Genomic DNA, 22390 nt, shown 5'->3' with positions numbered 1-22390 from the left:
TTTTCCTAAAACTCAAAAATCAGTTTCTGAAAAGAGCGGAGTGGGTGAAAAGGGTAAATTTACATCTGCATCTGCATCAAGTTCCTGATTTTGCTTAGCATGTGGTATTTCACCATCCCAACCACTAAAATGTTAGTTCAGTGGCAGAGATGGCAAAATCCCCACTCCCATCCAAAGATTTGGATCACATTTATGATTACTTTCAAAATACCAGTATTTGCCCACACATATTTACAAGATAAATACCCTCGTTTCCCCAACTCTAATTGGGAGACACATGCAGTATATAAATGAAGTGAAAATTGCTGTTATTTATTTAAGGTACCTTTATTACTTGTTATTTATTTAATGGTCTTTAAAAGGCTCTGGAACAATATTAGCTTATCAGATTCCATATACTGTCAACTCCTTTCTGACTGCATCCTCAGTCATTGATCACTTTGGGGGGGAGGGATTTTTAATTGCATCCATTCTTCAAAATTTTACATCTGGCAACAACAGTTATGCTTGAAAATGATGGCCATAACTGAGAGATTTCAAAATATTTCTTATGAGGAAATGGTAATGGGCACTACTGCATGGAACAGTACGTGTTACCCACTGTACAATCACCAGTCTCTTGCACGAGGATCCAATTGCTGGGTCTACTATGCTTCTAAGCCACCTGGGTCTGGATAGAATCTAATCATAGTTTCTCACTCTTGTTAAGGATTTTTCAGCTGTGGGGTTTAATTAGGTCTTTGTTCTTGGGACCTTAGGTTCTGTTTTCAATTTATTAATATGAATCATTTCTGTCTGGTTTGTGTTTGCATCCAGACATATATATATATATACATCTAATTAAATAAATAAAAGTGACCTCTAAAACTAAGCACAATTCCATAGGCATGAACAAAATCAGCATTTATGCATAAAAATATTTGCATACTCAAAATGGGTGGTTAGATGTTGTATTACCCACTCTGTATGCACAAATATGAGTTTGCACATGCAAATTTGAATTTTGCTCTCACAAAAAATTATTCACATTTTTTTCAAGCCCATTTTTAGACACCATTTTTTAAACCATTGTGCCATATAAACTTGGTATTTCTCACCTCACTCAATGTCATAATCTATTTATTCTGGGTCCTTGCTACTCATCCCACATGAGAAGGCATCAATTTTTAGACAAATCTGCTTTAAAATAGATTATAATTATGTTTAATGAATATAGCAAGTTTTGTACATCTCACTTGGTACTCTGGGGATGCCATTGATGATTGCAGCCCTGAATGGAGCCTCATTGAAGTCACCTGTGGGTACACCTACACTGAGCCAACTGCAGGATCTGTACCTAGTCACAGTTTGGGTTCTGTTCTATATTGCATACACCCCAAAGTTAGGGAGAGCTTGGATCCAGTGTTTTGTTTATAAACATAGAGCCACTTTTGGAATTTCAGATCCAGATCTGAGTTTGGTTTTCAAGCCTCTTCTCGCCTTCCCCCAAATTCAAAATATTTATCAAGTGACCTGATGAGAGCTCTGATTACAGATAAATGATTGTTAAGTAAACAAAACGCCTACGATAGCCGTTCGTGTAATATTTATTATGGACAAGCTTTCTTTGCGCATCAGATGCAGGATTCTGTTTAAATAGAATCTATTTGAATAGAATCTTATCATCATTATTTTTCAGAACAGAACAGCTCCTTCATCACCATAATGCAGAAATCAAAACACTTTCCTTGCAACATGGAAAGGCAGTGGAAAGGAATTAAATGTCTGGTCTACAAGTAATAAACAATGACAATGAACAGCTGCCCCTCACCCCACCACTTCTGCTCAACAGCATTGCAGTATATCCTGGCTACAGTTCCATAGTAACTGATACGTTGTTATTAACGGAAATGCTTTTTCAAAACACATCTCCCCGCAATGTGATGTGCCAAGAAGTCTTGTAAAAGGTATCAAAGAGGTCTGCGTTCAGAAACAGTCTTTGTTATACAGTTGTGTTAGAAATCTGTTTCACAGTCAAATTTGACGTATAGACCAATGAGCAGTCTGATACAGCACAGAGGGACTCCCCACGAGTGATTGAATAGACATTTAGAGCTGCTGAGGTTTTGCTGCTAAACAAAATCTGAATGTTTGTAGGCTGAGCGGGCAAGGCTGGAGTAGAGGCCATGACAGATCATTGGGTAGCTGTGGGGACCTTAACTAAGTATATCGCGGCAGTGCTGGTCATGAAGACAGGAGGGGAGTGGGCTTATATGCACTTGCTCCTCTTTCCATGGCAGCCAACACTCTATTCAGATTCTCTGGCACAAGCTGCAGCAGGTGTCCTGCAGGTGTAGCCTTTTAAAGTCCCCAGAGCCTGTCTGTGGGAATACAAACTTCCTGCAGCTAAAGGCCAATTACTGTGGGCTAAAGCATTTCCTAAGTGAAAGGTACAGGCCACAGGCAGGAGACAGGAGCAGACAATGAGCCCAGGTAACTCCAGTAATAACTTGAGTGTTGCCCCTAACTCAAGTACCATCCACATACAAAAAATATTAACCTGGGTATGGTGGTGCTTTTTACCCCAGTTGGCTGGCCCCTCAAGGGGTACAGGCGATAACTGGAATCAGCACAATTCCTCAGCTGCTAATACAATCACTCTGTGCAGCTTGAGTGTTATTTCACACGTGGCCGCCCAAGAGGAGTTAATGGGAGTGCAGATAATTGGAGTTAACTCTGAAGTGAGGATACAGCCTAGGTTTCTCTGTGTCATGTGTAGTTACTTACATCAGTGGGGAAAGTAGGTGTAAAATGCTACCATATCACTGGAAACTTGACTCATTGGTATCTTAACTGGGCTTTCTGCCATGGCAATTGTCTGTGTGCAGTTTGGGGCCCCTCAGGTAGAGTAAATAGGACAGGTGTGCATTTGGTAAATAAATAAATGACACTAGAAAATACCCCAAGTCCATATCACTAACTTCTCTTTAGATAGAAAAATGTCCCATTTTATAGCCCAAAAATTTGCCCCTGCTCTGCAAAGTGGTAGCATGAACCTAGTAGTGACATTTCTTTTCACAGATCAGATGAGATTTATTCTTTTTCTTTAATATTTAAACTATTGTGGAGCATTTCAGTGTACTAATGAATCCACTGAGTCCTTCAAGCTAGAAAGGACCTGAATTTCTAATTTAAAAAACAAACAGGAACAAAACCACAACCATAAACAATCTTCTCTCTGTCCTTTATACACCATAAAGAAGCAAAAAAAGTGCCTGGGTCCAATTTTATTTTTCCTTTTGCAGTTCACCTGTAACAAAGACTCTCATATCTGTGATGGGTTTCAAAAATTAATGTTAGTAAGAAATAGTCGTATAGCTGACATGTGTTTATCACTTTAAGCTATGGTGCCAAAATCAATAAATCTGTAAGAAGTTGGGTCAGTTAGAAAAGGTTAAATTGAATTTGTTAGCTGGTATGGTCTAATGTTTGATGCAAAACTATAGGTCAGGCCATCATTTCCACTATTGTGCTTGAATTATTTTGACAAATGATGGTCAATCGTCTTGAGGTATAGTAGAAAGAAAGTACTATCTCTATTTTTGTTTTATTAGAGCAGGAATACTAGCAAAAGTCATAATTAAGATTCAGAGTTTCCATTATATACCTCTGGTTTTGGTCTCTTGTAACTTTCTGAAACTTCTACCTGTTGGGCTGAAAATGTCCAGGCCTGGAAAATTTCTCTGTCTGAACTTTTAGAAAAATTGTTTGAGTAGTTTGAATACCAGGAAAATTTTAAAAGATCCCTTCCCCATTATAAAGATGATTCTTGTGTCTATTTTTAAGTGTTTTGGTGCTGAAGAGACTGGGGTAGAAAGTTAAAATTTGCCATGAAGATAGTCCTCTTTGAGAAGAAGTGTCTTTGAGTATTCCAGGAAAAATTGGTTTTGATTTGACTGAGTCATTAATTTTATGATAGTAGCACCATTAACAACAGTCTACCAATTTTATAAATAGACCTGAATGGTTAACTGATTTTTTGGCTTGGTGGCCAAATTGAAAAATCGGGGGTTGGTGGAAATTGTTTCAGGGTGACCCAAAATGGAATTTTTTTAATTGTTCAGCAAAATTGAAGTGTTTAAAAAAAAAAAAGATTGTTTGAATAAAATGTTTTGTTTCGATATTGAGGTTCTAAAACATTTTAAATGATTTTTCAATAAAATTGAAGTAAATTCTGAAATGAAACATCTTTCTGAAACAAAAAGTCAAATAGATTCATTTTACAAAATGTCAAAACAAACCAATTAAATGTTTCTGGGGTTTTTTCTGATTGAAATAATTTGTCAAAATTGACTTGAATTCACAAATTGTTTTGATGTACCTAAATCTGCCTTTTTCAGTGAATAAATGAGTTGTATAAAAATGTCGCCAGCTCTAGTTACAAAAGACAATGCACATGCATGCACAGCTAATGCAGGTTGTGTACCACTACCTTTTGAAGTCAATGGGAATTTTTCCTTTGGCTTCATTGGAAGCTAGATTGGATCCTGAGCGATTTAAAATATAATCCACATTTGCACACAGAGATCAACTGTGTCTAACTTTAGCAACGAGTAGTTCCCAAAGGCTAACTTCAAGTGTGTCATTTTTATTGTGCTTAAATCCCTTGCTGAATCAGGGCCAGAATGAGAAAGGACTCCATTGCAGTTCCACTTCGTTCCTTGCACAATAAAAAGTGACCATCAACTGATACAAGACTCTGGAGGAGCTTGTGCATATGAAATCTTTATGCACCCAGCACAGAGATTGCTCTTCATAACTGAAAATATTATGTCACAGAAAGGGGGCATAGTATGATCTCCTAATGTGACATGCTGCAGCCACCTCATCCTTGGGACAGGAGGGGTATTCCTTCCTGACACAGCAAGGGCCTATGTAAAGAGTATACAATCTGGCTTGAAGGATGCAGACATAATACTCAAACTCGTGGGTGAAATCTCGGCCCCATGAAAGACTTCAGGGGGGCCCATTGACTTCAGGGGGGTCAGGATTTCACCCCATATTTTTAAAAGTTTGCTAGTAGAATCCTAATACGTGATACTGTACTTTCGTCACTCCGTGAAGGGAAGAGCATTGAGACCGCACCCTGGCTGAAGAGAAGGCACTGTTTATAAACAGATTGTAATTTACTTGGCTGAAGTTGTCCTGTTATCAGTTACAGTTCTAATTATATAGACCAAAACCTTTAAACAGCATTCCATGCCCATAAAGGAACCAGAAAAGAGGAGCATTAAATAATTCTGTAATAATAATCACTAAGCAGATAACTAGATTCTTTTTTTCTTTTCATTGTTCTATGCAAATTATGCTTGTGAGGCCATTTTAAGTCTCTCCTGTTCAACTAAAATGGAGGAAATATGATGAAAATAGGGATCTCAAGTAATGTTTTCAAAAGCAGCTAAGTGACTTAGGAATCTATTTTCAAAAGTGACTTAGGCATCTATGTTTGATTGACTTTTAATTAAACTTACCCTGGTTTACACTATAAACTTATGTCAGTATAACTATGATGCTCAGGGGTTTGGAAAAGGAAAATCCACACCCCCGATTGACATAGGTCATATATACACAGCAAAATTATGTCGACCTAATTTACGTCAGCATACAGCCAACACAGTTACTAAATTGCTTGTGTGTGCACACTTGGCTCCTTGTGTCAGCAGTCAGGAGTGTTTGTATTGATTGTATTGTCAGTGTGGGACATTGTGGGATGGCTCCTGAAAGCCAGTAATTGTCAAGATAAGCAACACATAGTGTCTGCACTTACACTGTGTCAACCTAATTACATGGACCATGACTATGGGAGGTGGTGTTACTATATTGATGTAGGGAGGTACTTATGTTGGCAGGAGTCACATTTACAGGAAGATACTTCCACAGTTAGGTTGATGCAAAGCAGCTTACGCTGACCTAACCATGCAGTGTAGACCAGGCCACAGTTATACTGACTTAGCCCCTGGGATATACAGCACGATGTCAACGGGGTGGAGGTGGCTTCTCCTGTCAACATAGTTGGAGGTGGAGTACCTACACCAACAGAAGAAGTACTCATGTCGGCTTAGGTAGCATCTTCATTAAACACTACAGCAGAGCAGCTTCACAGCTGTAAGTATAGATAAGCTCTCAGGCTCCTAAGTACCTAAATCACATCTGATAATATGATTTAACCAATTTTTTAAAACGTACCATATATTTCAGTTCTGTGAGGTAAAATTACATTAAACGGATGCAGTGTTCTCTTTTCTCCACCATCTAGGCATCACACCAAGTAAATGAGAAATAAATCTGAACCTTTATATTAAATTAGAACTGTTTTACTACTGTGATTTTAGTTTTTCCTACAGATACTCTTGAGAGGTTATAGGCTTTGAGGATTAAGCCAACACTGTGCTCAGTCATGTGCAATATGCAAAGAATGAAGACAATCTATGCCCCCAAAGCGTTTATATTTACCAGGTTTTTGGGGTAGGACTATTTGTCTATTAAAAAGTACATTCCTGGTTATTTAGGTGGATGCTGGTGGGTTTTCCTTTGTGCTTTGATTCATTTAAAAAGTATTCTCTTGTCACATAATTCAGTGTTAATTGACTGTTACTTCACATTCTGCTTCTCACTTAGAGCTTGAGGAATCACAACAGAGATGTCCTCCATGCTGGAATCATTTTGCCATTAAATTTCTCATTTGGGATTGCTGTCCATTGTGGTTGTTAATCAAGAAATATGTAAAGTTTATGGTAATGGATCCATTTACTGACCTCACCATCACCCTTTGCATTGTGATGAATACTCTCTTCATGGCATTGGAGCATTACCAGATGACAAAAGATTTTGAATACATGCTTTACATAGGCAATCTGGTAAGTGAATTTGAACCCTAAATTATATCTGGAGAGTTTATTTCTGCTCTTTCAAGTTCTGAAGCCTGAAAACTATTGGAGCTAGAGGTCTTAGGAAGAACCCATTTGGTGTGCTGTCAGCACAATTCTGGAAATATCATGCCAAGCAAGGGTAGCCTTCTTTATATGGCTGGCCTCCTGGCATTTGAAGAGAAAGGACATGCATCTACTATAACTAGGCAAGCATACTCTGCTCCTCATTAATTGATAGTAAAACATCACTTTACTGCTGTGACCAAGTGACCAACAGGTTTCCAGAGGGTATCAGTTATTGGAAGTGAAGGAAGAGGGATCTTTAAAAGTTTTTAAAAATCAATAATAAGGATGTATATATGTCACTGAACATTAGTGATTTTTTAAGTTAAAGAATACGATGGAAAAAAATAAGCTAGTGCCCTGATGGGGAAGTAACTTGGAGTTACAGTTTTTGTAGTTATACTACGGTCAAGGTTTTCAAGTGTCTAACAGAGTCAGCTGTTAAGCTTAAGGCCAGAAGGGACCAACAGATCATCTAGTCTGATCTCCTGTAGATCACAGACCACCAACACCACCCAGCATCCACACACTAAACCCAGTTTTGTGCTTTTCAGTTTTCTCAGTTTTGTGCTTTTCAGTTTTCTCAGTTTTGTGCTTTCCAGCTTGAGACATCTACAACAATCCCATTTCAGATAGTGCCAAATGCCCACCTTTTGGAAATCAAGCCCTTTTGGTGGTCTCAAGTTGGGCACCCAGAAATTGAGGTGCTCAAAATCACGACACCATTTGAAATTATTAGATATATTCTGTAGAAAATACAGGCAGTATATTCTCCTCCAGATTATCGTCCAGAAAGAAGCACGTCCTGGATTTATTTTTGTAAAAAATAGTAGTAATCAATTATTTAAATATTTGATAGAATGTATATATATCCATTCATACAACTCCACCAACATGGACTTATGGAACTGGTGTCCTGACAGGTTCAAACAGGCAAAAGCAACAGTTAGGCTTCTCAGAATACTCCTGTCTCCTGGCATCTGCTGACCACCAGAGAATTTTTCCACACTACTCATCTGCATTCTCAAACCTGCACCAATTGGCTTCCTCCAGCAGTGTCAGTTACTTTCCTAGGCGGATGGACCAATCACCAAAGCTTAAGCTGTTCGATCTCAAGAGATGTCCCTTTGTAGCTATGGTCAGTAAGGGACTTCTGCCTTGCTCCAAGACCTATGTTATTGCCCTTCATGAATAGCATCAGCTATACTAGGAGCTAAAAAAAACCCTCTAATTGAGCTGTGTCAGGTCCCCTCAGCATCAGACCCTTATACGGGAATTTTGATGCCTCCTCTTACTCTCCACATGGTCAAAATGGAGGTCACCCAGATCCTTGGACTTCTTAGAAGAGCCTCTGAATGCAAGGCAGTCTTGCACCAAGGCTTCTGAGGAGCCAGGTGGGTGAGTTGGGAGGAAACCAGGCAGGTGTTTGATAGAAACTTGCCTGGCTGGCAGAGTTCTGTAGGAGTGCTGCCTGAGTTGCGTTGGAACATCACTGAAATCAAACAGTTTCTTCAAAATGTTTCAATTTCAGCAAATCAGCAAATTCTGATAAAACAGTGTTGCATCAGAATTTTTCCACCTGGCTCCAGTTATTAGCATGACTTTATGAAGAATCTCAGTCTCTTTCAAGTCTCCTCATTGCAAGTTCCTGAAGGAGCAACATCAGGATTCTCTTCCTCCTAGCCAAACTCAATAATGCTAGTAGTTCTCCACTGCTTTCTGACAGAGTTTTCCCTCTGGTTATCCCTCCTCAAGAAGTTAGGGTAGTATTAAATGGGGGGGAGTAATAGGGAATAAAAGATCATTTGCTTTTTTTTCCCTAAAGAAAGCATGAAAGAAACAATATAAAGAAAAGGAAACATCTCCATCCTCTGAGAATAAGGAGACAAAATGTGACTCTTCATCTAGCCCTTGTGAGAATCCGTCATTGAAGATCTTCAGTTCTGATATTATTTGCATCACAAAATTATGCAGCAAAGCTCTGGTACTCTGACTCCCCAGGTTCTTCATCTAAAGAGGATAATGTTCTTACCTGATAACAAGAAAAGAACCATATGTGCATATCTGCATGCTTCATCTGCCTGGGCTACCTGCAGTGATGCCAGTTCTTCAACACCACACAGCAACATTTTCCATATTTTTCATCCTTCCAAAGAAACCAAGAGGTTATTGATCTAAATTAAGATAAACTGAACTCTTCTGTTAAAAGAAAAGATTTAAGATGGAATCCCTGAAACTAGTCAAAGTAGCACTTACACTAGAAGAATTCCTAGGGACCCCAAGATACTTATTCACATGTACATATTCCTATTGGTTAGCAACATCACTAATATTCACCATAATCTGTATCCAATAACCAATACCAGTTTACTGCTCTGTCATCCACTCCTGAAGACAACATCCAAGTAATCCCCTCTCTGGATGATTATTTAGTGAAAGCAGTTTTTTGTACAATCACAGCTTGCAGTGAACAAGGTTCCAATGATTTTGCAATACTTTGCAGTTTGGAATTCATAACTAATACACAGAAAAGTCACTTCTGCCTTTACAGATTCTGATTTCACGCAGAAGCTCTGATGTTTTAGTAATCCTAGAGTTTCCATCTCAAAAGATGATTGATTAAAATGTCTATGGGCAAGAAACTGTTCCTCCTTTGTCATCCCTCAGCAAGACAATTGCATGATGTGCTCAGTATGATATCATCCATTTCTGAGTCAGTATCCTGGGTACCACTTCACAGACATTGACTATTGTGTTTAATATCCCAATGAAATGTGCAGCTTCAGCCACTGGAATCCTAGATATCTCTAACCACAGTGACTCAGAAATTGTTAACTTGTTGGAAATCAGAGATAAGTCTGTCTGGTGCAGTACCACTGCTAGAGACCAGTTGGCTGAAGTAATTTAGCATGCTGGCCTTCTAAGAAGGATGGTCCATCCAAATTGTTTTGATCAGAGATATTTTATCTTCTAATCAGAAAGACAAGGCATTTTAGACATGGAAACATGTAAAAATGCTACATGGAAGTCTGACTATCTGTTCATTTATTTCCCAAGCATTTTAGAGTAAATGTTGCAGCTTCCTCAAATGCAGGTTTGGCCATTTGTTCCTTATCATTGCCATTTTATAATCCTATATGACCCTCCCTTATCTCATTTGGTTTTCCTAGTTGTTACTTAGAGCCCATTAATCTGTCTTGCTGGAGCACTGTTTCAGAATTTCTTCTTGTGTGTACATTACTGATAGACTCAAGTCCATAACATATACATATCTTCTGATCTCCAGGATGCATTAGCATAGGCTGTCGTATCATGGGAAATCAGCTGCTGCAATATGCGAGTGCAGTAGATGGCTTTTCAAGACACGCAGCTGTGTGGATGTTTAACCAGAGGGTTAGAGTCAAAATAAAACAGAATGTGAAAAACTGTGTGGCTACCTAATACATTCTCTCCTTAGCCAACTACTTACAACCTGAACATATGTATTTAAATCAGCTTTTTAGAAGGGATTTTAAAAAGCACTAGACTTAGCATTTTCAGACAGTTTGTGAGTATGGTTCAAATAAGATATCACCTTTAAAAACTGATTTGCCATAAAAAAAACAGGCTTCCTCCCTCTCCTCCACCCCCACATAAGTATTTGTATGTTTTACAGAAAAAGGTTCAGTTTTAAAAAGTTTCATTATGTGACATTTGAACTAGGCTATAAATAAATAAAATGTTCTCATGGCACTTTCAAAAACAAATTGCTGTGTCTATTCTTAAAAGTATAATAAGACTCAAATTGGAGTCCCTAATCACCATCACTGCCAGCAGTAATCTGAAAGTGTGAGGACTACATTGCATTGGATTGGATTGGTGCAATAACAGAAACAGCAGGGCTAACACAACAGGAATACTGGAACCCAAATGTACATCTTTAACTGTTTCACTGCACTCACTCTCACCTCCCCACTGAAATGGAGAGACTTAAGCTTTTTAAAAAGCACCTTTATTCTCTCACTTTAGTCATGATATATGTTTGTATAATAAAGGGAGATGGCAATTAGTCTTAATTCAAAGGTATAGTTCATTCCCTGATGTTGTTTGTTTACAGCAATACTAATATTGTAAAAGGATCAGACAAGCCCAGAGTTATTATACTGACAATATTCACTAGAGAGGAAAGAAGAGGGGTTTGCTGGTAAAATATTGTTGTCTCTGTATTTTAATTCAACATATCTGTAGGAAATTATTCATGACAGGAGTTGTATTTACAGACTGATCTCATTTCCTATTTCCTTTCCACAGGTCTTCACTGGAATTTTTACAGCAGAAATGATCTTCAAAATAATTGCCTTAGATCCCTACTACTATTTTCAGCAGGGCTGGAATATTTTTGACAGTATAATTGTTACCCTAAGCCTAATGGAACTGGGTTTATCCAGCATGGGAAATCTGTCTGTTCTGCGCTCATTCAGATTGGTAATGTTTCCTTATTCTCTTTTGCAGAATATGACCCTTTTCAATAATTGAACAGATTCTCTTAAAATTACATTCATTGTAAAGGAAATCAAATTTTACAAATTAGTGAATGCCTGTAGTGACACTAATTATAGACTGTGGGCCAAATGGAATTACTCCAGATTTACAACAGTATAAATGAGAACAGACTTTGACTATGTGTCTGTGTCAGTTACTTTTAAAACATGTAAACTGTCTGAGTTTGCATACAAGTTAATGTAAAAGTCAGTAGCTAATTAATAAAGTCAGAAGCTCAAGAACTAGTAACATGTCATTTTAAAGTTTTAATTCCTTAAATATTGTAATAAACATGCCACTGTATTTTTAAACATAGTCACAAGTGGATAGCCCTTCATTAGTCACAAACTGATTTTTTCCTAGAACCTATCACCAAAACACTGAACCTATCTTTCAATGAAAATCCTTAACTGTCAGCTCCTTTAAATGTGCAGGAGCGTGAGATTCCATTAATCAGAGAATCTGTTGACGTATGGGAGCAGAAAAATAGTTTTCTTGCCAGCCTGACATTTGTGTCGCACTTCATGTACCAAAATGTCCATGCTAATCATTCTGCCCACTATGTTGCTTCATAAACTTGAAAGACCATGAAAACAAACTTTTCTTTCCAAGAAGACTTAGATGATATAGCTGAGGGTAGTCCTGCTTTGAGCAGGGGGTTGGACTAGATGACCTCCTGAGGTCCCTCCAACTCTAATATTCTATGATTTTATGATTCTCTAACTTTACCATCTATAAATAATTGCTGCTTGAAAATGTAAATGTATGAACTGATGTTGCCAGAGGCTGAATGTCTCCCGTAACCTTTCTTTAGTAGGGATGAAATTAACCCCTGTGCAGAGAGCCTGTATAAGACCTAGGCACCATTAAGTCCTCAAAAGAGGTTTTACGTGGGATTTAGGTGATTTATAGACCTTATGGTCCTCTGCACAGAGGCGAATTTCACCCTGGGAGCTGAAAACTAGCAGCATCTTGTGAAGGCCTGCTCAGAAACACACAGGAGGGGCACCTCACTTTGCAGGATTGGGCCCTAAAATGTTTAGGCAGCTTGTTTAAAGTTATGTTTTTATGAGACACAGGAACACAGAAGAAAATGTTAAAGACTGAAGCTGTGTTCTCTCTCCCTGCTTCCACCCCTGCCCTGCCCCCCCGGAACACTCAGTGGCAAGAAATTGATCACATAGGACACACCCATCTGATCCGAATGCTGCACAGCATATTTGCTGAAAAAATTATTTGGCTGTCATATGAGAAGCACAAATTGTACTGTAATAAGTATAGCTATAATGAGTCTAACAAAATTGCTGCTAAAATCACTCTGTACTGCACATTGTTTCCTAGTATTAAAAATGTTTAATATTTCTACCCATTTTTTAACAATTCAGTACCAGAAATGTCTGTTGTTCTATTAACTGACAGTGTGCTTTTATGTTTTGTTCACAGCTGAGAGTCTTCAAATTGGCAAAGTCCTGGCCAACCTTAAATACTCTCATTAAAATCATTGGTAACTCAGTGGGTGCTCTAGGTAATCTCACTCTGGTTCTGGCGATCATAGTCTTTATTTTTGCTGTGGTAGGAATGCAGCTTTTTGGAAAAGACTACACACAACATGTTACCAAGATAAGCCCTAATAAAAAATTGCCACGCTGGCACATGAATGATTTCTTCCACTCATTCCTTATTATATTCCGAATTCTCTGTGGAGAATGGATTGAGACCATGTGGGATTGTATGGAAGTAGCTGGGCAACCATTGTGCCTTCTTGTCTTCTTGCTGGTGATGGTGATAGGAAATCTAGTGGTGAGTTTTCAGGATTTTTTTTTCTTATTTCTATTGTTCATATGCAAATGTACTCCCTCCCTTTTCTCTCAAGAAATTGCAAATCTCCCATGATGCACTGCTATTATCCCATACCTATTACTTTCTGGAAAATTGCCTACTTTCCTTTTCACCCAAAAAACTCTTGTTCATATCCCAAGGATTAAAACTGCAGCATTGCTTTACTGATTTTGAAAAAGTTAAGCATTAATTCTCAGAGGAACATGAAGCTTTTCAGCAGAAAAAAGAAACTTGAATTGATGATAATGATTTCTTTTACTTAAGTTCCATTAAAGGCTTGTACGTTTTAGTGGAACGTAAGTGTTTCATGGGCTGTACAAGAGTGAATTCTTAACTGTCTTCATACCAGAAGCTATTTGTAGTTCAGTTCATTGTTGGATGAGAACACACAAACCTTACAGCCAACACTGTAACTTTGCACTGTTTTTGAATGCGTGTAGCCTGCTTGGTCTATAGAGCTTAGGGTGTGTTTACCATAAAGTCACTTCTTTGCTTGTTTTTTAGTAGAATATCCCAGAAGTAAAGAAAAGGTTACATAAGCTCTGAACCTATTAAGGCTGAATCTTATTTCCCTGTTGACATTTTATAGAGCACTTTGCTGGCTTGAAGTGGAAATGTTTTGCCTATTCAGCTTACAGAGTGTCTCTGACATTGTGGATCTGGTGGGTTTGGTGTTGATATAATAAGCTGTTTAACAGTGGATTCTGCTATAGAAATCTTGGATTTTGTCCCTGTTTGCTTTATATTGTTCTTTTCAGAACTCAGCATTTTGATTTGAAGCTCTTGGTATAGGATACCATGACTATGGGGAAAGGAACTGAAGGAAGCAGAGCAAAGCATTTATATTTGAAAGCTAAACTAAATTAAAAAGATCAGATTTACACTGAAAACATTTCATAGAGATTGCAAACTATGTCTTATGACTGTTGACTGCAAAACAATGGTAAGATTAAAATCTGGTTTGACAAAAGGTAACGGAATAGTATTAAAAATGCACACATTTTGCAGATTTCCCTTTGAAACTACATTTAGCCTGAAGAATTAGGACACAGAATTTTTTTTTTTTTTTTTTTTTGTGCATTTCAAATATTCTTCTTTTTGGGGGTTGGCAGAAGAGCTAGGAAATTAACCTTCCTCTTCCCCCTCCCTCCCATCCAAAAATTGTTTTACTCTTTTTTAAACAATCGACTCAGCTTGTGTTAAAGAAAACTGAAAATCATATCTAGTAAATACTAGAGAGAATATTTAACATTTAATATATTACCAGATCATTCATTGTTCCTTTAGGAGAGAGTGGTAAAGTCCATTTCCCCCTGTTATTAACATTCATCATGTATCCATAGACAGCCTGAATGAGGATCAGGAATATAAATCAGATTCAGATGAGATTACACTAACATGGAATCTATTTAAGCTTGAGTGCTTAACAACAAACCTTTCCAAATGCAAAAACAGATACTGATAGACTCCATCAACATGGATAATTCTGAAGTCACAAGGCTACCAAAAATACAAATGCTAACTTTATCATTTTCAGGAAACAGTTTTGTAGGCTTACGGCAATTGCTAAATAAATTGAAAGTGATTTATTGTAGGTTTATTAGCTCATAAGAGGTAGGAGAAAGAGTAAGAATTTTTTTAACATGACAGGAGAAGGGGAAAGTAAAATAGGATGACAAACTCTGAATCATGAAAGTTATCTAAGCTAACCACATTATACACAGAGTTCACAATTTTGGTCTAATTATCAGGTGAGTAGCAGATAATGGGTCCTATTCTGTTACTGAAATCAGTCAAATATTCCTATTGGCTTCAGTAAGTGTTGGGTAGGACCTGGAATCTTTTACTCACCTGCTAAATAGAATTAAAGTCACAAAGCGTGTTTAGAATGTGATTAGCTTAAATGAACCCTTCATCCGTCAGTGGGAGAAGGCTCAAGTCCAGTGTGCACTAATATATATTGAAGATTTGTTTTTTTATAAATAACTCTAAAGCACTGGCATCTTTGTCAACAAGGTTTTTAACTCATTTTTCTCCTTGTTTCTTATCTGAGTTGCAGGGCTCAGTCTGACAAGAAAAATATTTTCTTGTTAGATTGCATCTCATTTGGACTCTGAACTCTTTCCTAGATTCTGAGAGCATTAAGGAATGCATACCATTTCTGTATATATAGTGGGTCTTCATGCACATCAAGATTAAGTACATGTGAAATAAATGTATATGTACTTAGAATAGTGTCCCCTGCACCGTTCCCTGCTGCATCCCTAAGTATTCACATAATGTGGAGCATATTTACTTTTTAAACTCCTCCAGTCCTTTTTCTAAAAATTATTTGGATTGGCCTTCATTGAAGCTATGTATGTGCAGGTGATTCAGAGACATAAATGTTATGATCACATAATGTTTGGCTTCTTGAACCTGGTATGTTTATACTATTGTGTCTGGCTAACATAAATAAATGAAGGGGAGACATTTTAGCTCAGTGGGTGCCCTGGGTAACCTCATGCTATGTAACAGTTTAGCTGTTAATTTGCTGGAATTTTAGTAATTCTTAAATCTTCAGTGTAAATTCATACTCCCTGAAAAGTGTGTTGGTACTTTACAGTGTAAATGTGGAATTCTGCTTATTGCTAGTCAGCTGACATTGGAGTCATCCTTATAACATTAAACCCTAGACCATAGCCACAAAATTATGTGCTGTTGTAACTGTTTTTAGCACCATTATACTATGATGCTGTCATCACATTGCATTTCAAGTGTCATTGATGTTGCTGTGGAGAGTATTACAAAATCAGAGGAAGAATGTAATAAGCTCTCCCACACTTATAGGAAATAGCTTCTGAAATCTCTAACTGCATAATTATGTTTACAGTAAAATCTTACAAATGAGTTGGCATATTTGAGATAGAAATTTAGGTCATTGAGGTTAATAAGGCAAACTATAGACAGACAAGTTATTAAAAAGGGATATATTCAGTTCTGTAATGCTGTACTCTCTCATTCCCAGCTGCTGTTAGTGAAATCTACTTGTGCCTCATCATGTCATGTGGGCTGACACTAAGGACCTAAGTGTGATGCCACTTGCCTCTCAGAGGAGAATTTTGTAGGATAAATTTGAAAACATTAGACTACTAGCACTATAATATGATTGACAAAGTGATGCCAGAAGCAGCAAATTTGCAACCTGCTTGTGTGCGTGCCCATACACACTTCTCCTTCAAAAGCGTTTGCTAAGTATTTTCCCTTTTACTCTGAAGATGTATACCATCTGACATCCTCTAATAAGAGACCACTAAGTTATGCCTGATTCCCACCCCCTGCCACCCCCAGCATCTCCAGAACATCATCTTCTTCAGCACCAGGACCCTCAAGCCTTCACCAGATTTCATTGCTGCCTTTACACAGCCATTTACCTCATTTTGAGGTCATAAATATCTCAGGATGCACTGTGTTTAATTAGGGGAAACAATAGAATTAATTAAGCAGTTGGCCAACAGGACATGTTCTAAGGATATGGGGGAAACAGGCTTACGCTGCCAGACCTTTAGGGTTTTCCTAGTTACTGCATGGAGCATCATAGGCCACAGAATGTGGTAAATAGTAGTGGCACCTGGAGGACCGGTAAATAATTAAGAGGACTTGTCATTGATTCAGAGAGACCTGGATTGCTTGATAAACTAGGCACAAGCAGACAATATGCATTTTAATATGACTAAATATAAATGTATACATCTAGGAAGAAAGAATGTAGGTCAAACTTTACAGGATGGAGGACTCTATCCTGGGAAGCAGTGACTCTGAAAAAGATTTGAGGGTCGTGGCGGATAATCAGCTGAACATGAGCTCCCGGTGCAGCTTTGTGGCCAAAAGAACTAATGCAATCCTGGGATGCATAAACAGGGGAATCTCAAGTAGGAACAGAGAGATTATTTTACCTCTATATTTAGCACTGGTGTGACGCTGCTGGAATACTGTGTCCTGTTCTGTTGCTCACAATTCAAGAAGGATATTGATAAATTGGGGAAGGTTCAGAGAAGAGCCGCAAGAATGGTTAAAGGATTAGACAACATGCCCTATATTGATACTCTCAAGGAGCTCAAGCTATTTAGCTACATGAAGAAACGTTTAAGTGGTGACTTGAGTACAGTTTATAAGTACATGTATGGGGAAGAAATATTTAATAATGGGCTTTTCACTCTAGCAAAGAAAGGTATAACATGATCCAATGACTGAAAGTTGAAGCTAGACAAATTGAGACTGGAAATAATATTCAAATTTCTAATGGTGACAGTAATTAATCATTGGAACAACTTACCAAGAATCGTACTGGTTTCTCCATCATTGGCAATATTTAAATCAAGACAGAATTTTTTTCTAAAAGGATACATTCTAGGAATTATTTTGGGGAAGTTCGCTGGCCTGTGTTACACACAAGGTCAGCCTAGATGATCACAATGGTCCCTTCTGGCCTTGGAATCTATGAATCTATGAGCCTTCTATATCCTGCTGCTTCAGAAAGCAAGAGAAAGGAATCATCCAGCCCCAAATATATGTATGTATGTATGTATGTATGTATGTATTGAGGAGTAGCAGAGATACTTTGCTGGCACCCAGAAGATCCAGGATGGGGGATGATTCACACACAATTACTAGGGATCAGCTCTTGGCAGAACTAACAAGAATTGGTCCTTCCATGACTAGAAGGTCCAGGAGTAAGCAGAAGCCACACAGGGTCCTGCAAGCAAGGTAAAAAGGGCTGAATGCTTCTCCTATGGGGCAGTTCTGGGTGAAGCTGGGATAAGGGAGGGAGAATCTTTCTTTCTTTTTTAATTCAAAAGCCTGAGTTGACTCTGAGAGCTCCTTTGGATTGAGCCAATGAAATATTATGTTTTACATTGTGGAATTTAAAGCCCAAGTAGCCATCTTGAGTTTGGCTATCTTTTGAGTGCTGTAAAATTAAAGGGAACTTGCTTCAGGAAACACTGCACTGGTTCAGGCAAACTTGTGACGTACCCCCATGCAGACTCCCTTTGACATAGAGTGGATGTTAGTAGTGTCAAGGGAGTCTATCAAGTTTTAGTAAGCTATACTGCCTTCCACTCAGAATCCTTTACCCACAGTTAAGTAACATGTCAAATCTAAATTTGTCTCACTGACTCTTTTGTAGATCTTCTTAAACCTAGTTACTGACTATACTGCAAAGAGTGTGTTTCCTCCATGTGACTTACTGGGGTGCAAGTCAGACCAGTGTGGGGCTGTGTCATCCCTGCCCTGCAACCTTGGGTGCCTTACAACATCTTGCTGGTAGTAGCTCCCACTTGGGCTGCTAACAAACAACTTCCAGCATGAAAGTCACACCCTAAGTATCTGTGTGTAATGGCAGCCTGCCAGCCACACTTGGGTTATACTCTGGCTTTCATCAGCCTTGGCTATATTGCAGGGTGACCCCAATACACATCCAGTCTCAGATTTCCCCCCAGAAATCTTTGTCCTGTACTGCCCAGGCTGCTCCTAGACAGTACAAATATATTAAATACATTATTCCTTTAAGGGAATAATATACACCAGTTTACCACTTTAATTGGAATTACCCAGACACTTAATTTAAACACACTGGATTAGATAAAACAATAAAACAAGTTTATTAACTACAAAGAGAGAGATTTTAAGTGAGCACAAGCAACTAGGTAGAAGAGTCAGAAATGGTTACAAGAAACATAAAGATAAAATGCTTTGTGCTGCCTAACTTAACAAACTATATTTGAGTTAAAACAGATTTTCTCCTCACATGCTTCCAACTTCATTACTGACCAAACTTTCAAGTCAGAACATCTCCCCCAGAGTCCAGCAGCTGCCTCTTTTGTCTTCTGATGTGCAAAAAGTGAGATGGGCAAGGAGAGAAAAGAGGGGTGGCTTGGGGTGTTTGATCCTCCTTTTTTATAGTTTCAGTCCCTCTTTGAAAAGTCTTGGAGAAACTGGTTTAGCCATGCCCCAGACTTACCTGGGAAACATACTTCAGTCATGATTTTGGCTCATATTCATAACTTTACACATGTTGCTACTTGCATTTTACCATGATATTACTAATGTGCAAGTTATGAGTTTTTTCAAATGATACCTCCTCACAAGGCAAACCATGTACAAAGATTATTGCAGTCATTTGTAGGGTGCAAATACAGGGATGCATTCCATCACACTCCCCTGGCTGACCAGGGGAACACTGTTGATGTGATCTTTGTATCTTAGTGTTGTCACCTGTGTTCCCAGAGAACAGCCCTCGATTTTCATTCTGCAGTTCATGTCCTGGGTTTCACATTATAGAACCCATGTGGCTAGACTGAAATTTGACAATAGAAGGACTTTTCGGCCTTCAGAGACAACCTTTACCTTATGCATTCTGCTTTTAAAATGTGATCCTGAAATCCCTCTAATTGTGATTAGTAGTACTGGTGCATTGTAAAGGAATAGCCCCCTTTCTGGGGCATGAGATTGATACATATAAGAACCACCATATTGAAAGCTACAGTATTAGAAATTATGAAGACCAGTTATTTAGGTTTTAATGTTTATTACAATTTTACCTCTAGTTGGCTTAGAACAATTTTGTTTAATAACAAACACTAACTGAGTGCCTGGCAGCAGAGCTGCCCAATGTGGCTTAGATGACATTTGAACTGGCCTGATTTAGTTAAACCCAATGGAAACTTTTTTGTAAAAAAAGCCAAATTTGCCTGGAGCCTGTTTTTTCCAGTGCTTCCATTTCTCACGAGGCTTTAATGCATATTTTTTTGGCCTTAACATAACATGTTGCATGGTTGTGACACACTTAGAAATCTGAAAATGTCAGCATTCTTGAAACAGAAAACTCGTCCTTCTCCGTTTTCAGATTATAACTTCTATCATACAGGATAGAGAATCTAATTAGAAGGTTCCGTGAGGTGGAATTCTGGGAGGATGATAGTAAATTCAGGTTAAATTAAAACTGTGGTCTCAAATTGGTTTTATGCCAGCATATGTCAAGCCGGGTTCACCACTGTGTTACTCTACTTTTGTTCCTTTGCAGTATAACTCCATTGATAAAATAGTGTAAAACTGGTGTGGCTTCAGTAGAATTATGCCTAATTTCAGTGGTGTGAGTAGAGAATCAAGCCCAGTTACAGAAGATATGATCCAAGTAAGACATTTCAGACTTTTCCCCCACATTCCATCATAACAGACATCAGTGAAGGAGTACCTGCTGAGAGTCCCTTGATTTGTACATCCTGAGGCAGGATGTTATTGATGGAGTAAGGCTTTTGAATCTAGAACTCGCTTCCCCCATTGGTCTGACAGAGCCTGACTTCATTGACGTTCAGTGTACATTTCCACAGACTGATCCAATCGTTCAGGCAGACCATGCAATTGCCTATGGTGACAGAAGAAATGCAGAAACAGACATGTAAAAGTAAATATACCCTTTTCCTTCAGCAGACGCCTCTCCCTGGGTCCAAGAAATCTCCATGTCATCTCCTTTCCCTTCATTTGATGCCTGTCCCACGTTCCACCCCTTTGCAACACTGACTCCCCCTGCCTCTCACCCCAAGCGGAGGCTTTAGCAGATCTGCTGCCTGCTGGCTGATTGGAACACAACAGACCCTGCCTGGTCTGAGACTAGAGCAGATGAGGCATGCTAAGCCCTGATTATTTGCCATCTTCTGAAGCAGTGAGTGAGGAGCGAAATGGAGAGAGGCTGTGACTGGGAGTGGGGGTGTGAAGCAGTGAGTGAGGGGGAGCAGGAAGAACCTGTGATTGGGAGTGGGGGTGTGAGAGGCAGTGAATAAAAGGGAAGCAGGGAGAGGCTGTGACAGGGAGTGGGGTTTTAGGCAGTGAGTGAGGGGGAGAGGTTGGGATTGTGAGTGTGGGGGTGAGAGGCAGTGAGTGTAAGTGAGAGGCATGGCTGAGGTCATGGGGAAGGGAAGGAAAGGAAAGAGGGCACAATTGATGGGAAGAATGTGGTAGAGAAAGGAGTGATGGAAAAGTGAAAACGGAAAGAACAAATACAGAATAAGTTTAAAGAAATTAGTGTTAAATAGACTTCTTAGTGCCAGTTAGTTAACTAAAATATACATGGTACCATCAGATGAGATGGAAGAGATGGACTGGGCAGTGTGAGAGGGAAGGCAGTGGGTGAGTGTACTAAAGTTCCTATCAGGCAGCAAAGTGTCTCAACCTGGCCCTGCTTTGCAATGCCTTTATGTTTGCTCAGGCAAAATTTCACCTGCTCTGATTTTGTGAGGGGAGTTTGACTAAGCTGACTCTTTTCCTGGGTTTTGTTTGTTCTGTGTCGCGGGGTTAGGTCTTGTCTACACTACCATTTATGTCAGCAAAATTTACGTCAGTAAAGTATGTGAAAAAAACACCCCACCGAGCGACATAAGTTTCGCCAGCATAAGTGGTAATGCACAGCGCTATGGCGGCAGGAGAGCCTCTTCTGCTGACACAGCTACCACTTCTTGTTGAGGTGGTTTTATTATGTTGACTGGAGAGCGCTTTCCCATCAGCATAGAGCGGCTACACGAGCAATCTTACAGCGTTGCGGCTGCATTGGTACAGCTGTGCCACTGTAAGCTTGCTAGTGTAGACATGGCCCTATATACTATGTGAATAAGAGCAACTGAGATGAGCTACAAGCCATCTACTTATTTACAATGCCCCCTTATTTAGAAGCTTATTTTTTCAAAGCAAAGCCAAGAGTCCCATTGACTTTAATGGAAGTAGCATCAGGCCCTATAAGGGACTATGGGGACTCTATCCTTGCCGCTGCTTTCATTTCCCCATACTCCTCTCTTTATCCTCTGCCCACTCTACACACCTTGCTGCTCCATTTTTCTCCTTCTTCCACTTTTCTCTTCATGTCATTTTTCTTACTGATCCATACACCTGGAATGACATTTCCCTTCCAGTCCACCATGCATTCTCACTCCCCACTTTCAAAACAAACTTCCTTCCCCTTGCTTTCCAGTGTTGTCCTTTGCTCCTTCTCTCACCTACCTCGTTCCTAATTTAATAAATATCAGAAC

At 38.9% G+C, this 22390-nt stretch overlaps 1 protein-coding gene across 13 annotated transcripts in view; it reads left to right on the top strand.

Moving 5' to 3' along the window:
* LOC137149266 (sodium channel protein type 5 subunit alpha-like) overlaps positions 1–22390 on the top strand; it is a 319903-nt gene that overhangs the window by 153664 nt on the left and 143849 nt on the right. For all 13 annotated transcript variants that reach the window (XM_067542779.1, XM_067542769.1, XM_067542778.1 and 10 more), the window contains 3 exons: positions 6658–6896; positions 11262–11435; positions 12936–13292. In XM_067542779.1, coding sequence (XP_067398880.1) covers positions 6658–6896; positions 11262–11435; positions 12936–13292 — 770 coding nt within the window. The remainder of the gene's footprint in view (positions 1–6657; positions 6897–11261; positions 11436–12935; positions 13293–22390) is intronic.

The sequence above is a fragment of the Emydura macquarii genome, unplaced genomic scaffold, assembly GCF_026122565.2.
Source record: "Emydura macquarii macquarii isolate MOO-44397 ecotype Brisbane River unplaced genomic scaffold, CSIRO-AGI_Emac_v2 contig_719, whole genome shotgun sequence".
NCBI classification, from domain to species: Eukaryota; Metazoa; Chordata; order Testudines; family Chelidae; genus Emydura; species Emydura macquarii.
Note: the sequence above shows the minus strand (reverse complement) of the source record. Positions and strands in the feature narration are given on the sequence as shown.